Raw genomic sequence first — 2,952 nt, 5'->3', positions numbered from 1 at the left:
TCTTCAAACAATTTTATGTTTTTTTTTTTTTATTAATTGTGCTTTAAAATTTGAGTCCTAATTATGAATAATTTTTTCAAGAACCTAAGTTAGTAGTATAGTTAACAAAAGTTGTAGATACTAATTAATTATATTATAACTTATAAGATATCATCAGGTAATCAATGAGGAAAAACAAACATTAATCAACAATTTATGATTTAAAATCTTACCAATTGTGCACCATAAGTTTTTGTACAGCTAATAGTGCTTCATAACGCACATTTGCATCATCGTGCGATAACAGTTGCATAACAAGTTGTTTTCCACCTAGCTGTTCAATAATGCTGTAAAATATTAAAGAAGATTCGGTAATATGAAATAAATACATTTGTTATAGTAAAAGTTAATTATATGATATGTTATACTCACTGTTTTCCACGTGGATAATGTCTTACATATTCACCAACATCAAAACTAGCAACACTTAAAACGAGTGGGTCTCTGCTTGTTTCCAACAAGTGCACTAAGATACGTAAAAGTTCATAATTTCTTTCATTTAAACGAGATGCGTTTTCTCGCCAGAATTGTGCTGATCTATGCACAGGGCTCCATTCTAAGCGGCCAGATTTTACTTCAGTTGCATACTCATCAAAGGAACTGTAAAATAATGTTTTAAACAAAATTAGTGAATTGCATTAAATTATATAAAATTAAGATTCTTCTGACGATACCTAAGATCTTGCACAGATGCTTGTAGACGTTCATTTAAAAATTGAATATCCTCAACAATATCTTCATCATCAAATTTCCTTTGTTCAAAAATACTAAGTTGTTTTAAAACTTTGCTCTGGACCATTGCAATGCAATGTTCTTTGGAAGTAGTGTTATCTTCTGGTTTCTCAATTAAATTCTAAAATCTGATTAATTAGAAAATATGTTATAAATTAATTTAATAAATTAAAATTTACCCGGAATACTGCAAGAATAATTCGTGTAACTTTTTCTTTAACAGAGTCACTAAGAATATCTGCCAAAATTGGAATAACATTAAATCTGTACAAAAGAAAACACAGGTTAGTCAATAATTAATGAATTTAGTTTTTTTTTTATTGAAATCTTACTTGTTCATTCGTTCAGCCAAGCGTGGATTAAATGTCATAACCCACACGCAGAATATTAGTTGATATTGAATTTGGAAGTTGACACGCCCTGATAATATACTCAAAAGAGTAGATATACCATCAACAGAAATGAATGCAGTTCTGTATTCATCACGACGAAGTAACATTTGCAAGCAGCGAGCAACCGACTGCATGTATTCATTGTTCTAAAATCATAAATCAATATTTTGAAATTAAAATGTCATATTAAGAAATAATTACAAGTCTAATTTATCATTGAGATGAAATTCATAGAATAAAATTAAATTGATTCTAAATATTTTTGGTCTAAGTCTAGTTTAGTTAGGGGTGAGATGTGAGACCTATACATATACCTATATAGAAATACATATAATGATTCAATAGATCTATTTGGCAACCTTTACATCAAAAATATTCTAACTTAGTTTGTCATAAATATATTAATTCAGATATTTACCTATACTATAAAACAGATTAATTTGCAAATATCTCAAAGAACATTCCAACCTTGTTTAAATACTTTTGTTAAAAAAGCATAACAGCACACATAAGTACACTAACTAGATTAATTGTTTCAGATTTGTTTTAAAGTGACTTACAGCAGATAAAAGTTGCTCTTTAATCCAATTTAAGTAAAACTGAAGATCAGTTTGATTGATGAGATCAGTTGAATAACATGCAAACTTTGCTATAATTCGAGCAGACATGTTATTAATGAACCCATCCGCAGCATTCAACAGGTTCAAAAAATTACCACACACTGGTTCGTTTTTCTTAAGAGCATATTCATGAAATATTTCCACACGTGATCGGTCTTCCTGTGAGATAAAATGTTTGAAAAAAATATTTAGTTTTACCCTATTGCTGATTACCTTTGACCAATGACTTGGTCAGAGCACCTAAGAGGAAAGAAACAACTCACGGTCAACAGATCATCAATCAAAACAAGTACATATTGTATTGTCGATTCCTTAGAGATATGTTCCAATAGACTGAAGAAGGCCTTTGCAGACTGTTGGCGATTGTCATTTAAAAATTGGCCTTTAGTATCGGTCACATCGTAGGCACTGATGAAATCAAACACGTCTTGCGATATCATTTGAGACCTGCAACAGAGTTAAGTTTAGGCTAATAGGCATACACACACATTGGGTGATATAGAATAAAATAACTTTACTGTAAATAAGAAGACCAATTGGGGTTTAGGTTCCTTATTTCGGCCGCCTGTTGCTGCAGAACGCTGGTGGCGGCAAACATATCTGCGAACATAAACAAGTCCCGATAAATTGTTCAAACGGGTCTTCGTGATGAATATTGTCCGGAGGTACACGCCCTTTTATTCCGGACATTCACTTACCGATATTTTCTTCAGGAAACGCTGGCAGAATTTCTTTCATATTCGCTGTTTTTGTCATTCCACAGTTTCTGATGACCTGGAGGAGAATCTAGATTCGGTACGTTCGGTGACAGAAATTGGGAAAAAGATAACTTATGAATGTGGATTCAGAAAATAACTACAAACCTTCTGATGATGATGGTCGTTGTTTATCTTTGAAGAGTAAGGATTAATAAAGAATAATAATAATTATTATTATTATCCGCTGTTAGTGGAAAACAGTGTGACCAATAGAATGCCAAAGTAATACAATGTGACAGCTGTTTTTGGGTCTATAATATAGACTCTATATTATCATAGACCCAAATACTCATACAAGGTTTTTGGATTATACTATTATAGTCTAACTTGAAGAAAGTCAATGCATAGAACAATATTTTATATTATAGTAGAATATTATTATAGAACCATGATTTAAGACACCATAGAGTA

General features: G+C 31.2%; 1 protein-coding gene across 1 annotated transcript; it reads right to left on the bottom strand.

Moving 5' to 3' along the window:
- Positions 1-212: 212 nt before the first annotated feature.
- LOC100161058 (V-type proton ATPase subunit H) lies at positions 213-2,692 on the bottom strand (the record flags this gene model as incomplete). Its single annotated transcript, XM_001949081.5, is given in 9 exon segments — positions 213-326; positions 412-639; positions 714-892; positions 951-1,035; positions 1,104-1,309; positions 1,724-1,942; positions 2,047-2,230; positions 2,302-2,383; positions 2,482-2,692. Coding segments are annotated over 9 exon segments (1,355 nt in total), but the record flags the coding sequence as incomplete, so codon positions are not given.
- Between the last annotated feature and the right edge of the window lie 260 nt (positions 2,693-2,952).

The sequence above is a fragment of the Acyrthosiphon pisum genome, chromosome A2 (assembly GCF_005508785.2).
Source record: "Acyrthosiphon pisum isolate AL4f chromosome A2, pea_aphid_22Mar2018_4r6ur, whole genome shotgun sequence".
In the NCBI taxonomy this organism is placed as follows: Eukaryota; Metazoa; Arthropoda; class Insecta; order Hemiptera; family Aphididae; genus Acyrthosiphon; species Acyrthosiphon pisum.
Note: the sequence above shows the minus strand (reverse complement) of the source record. Positions and strands in the feature narration are given on the sequence as shown.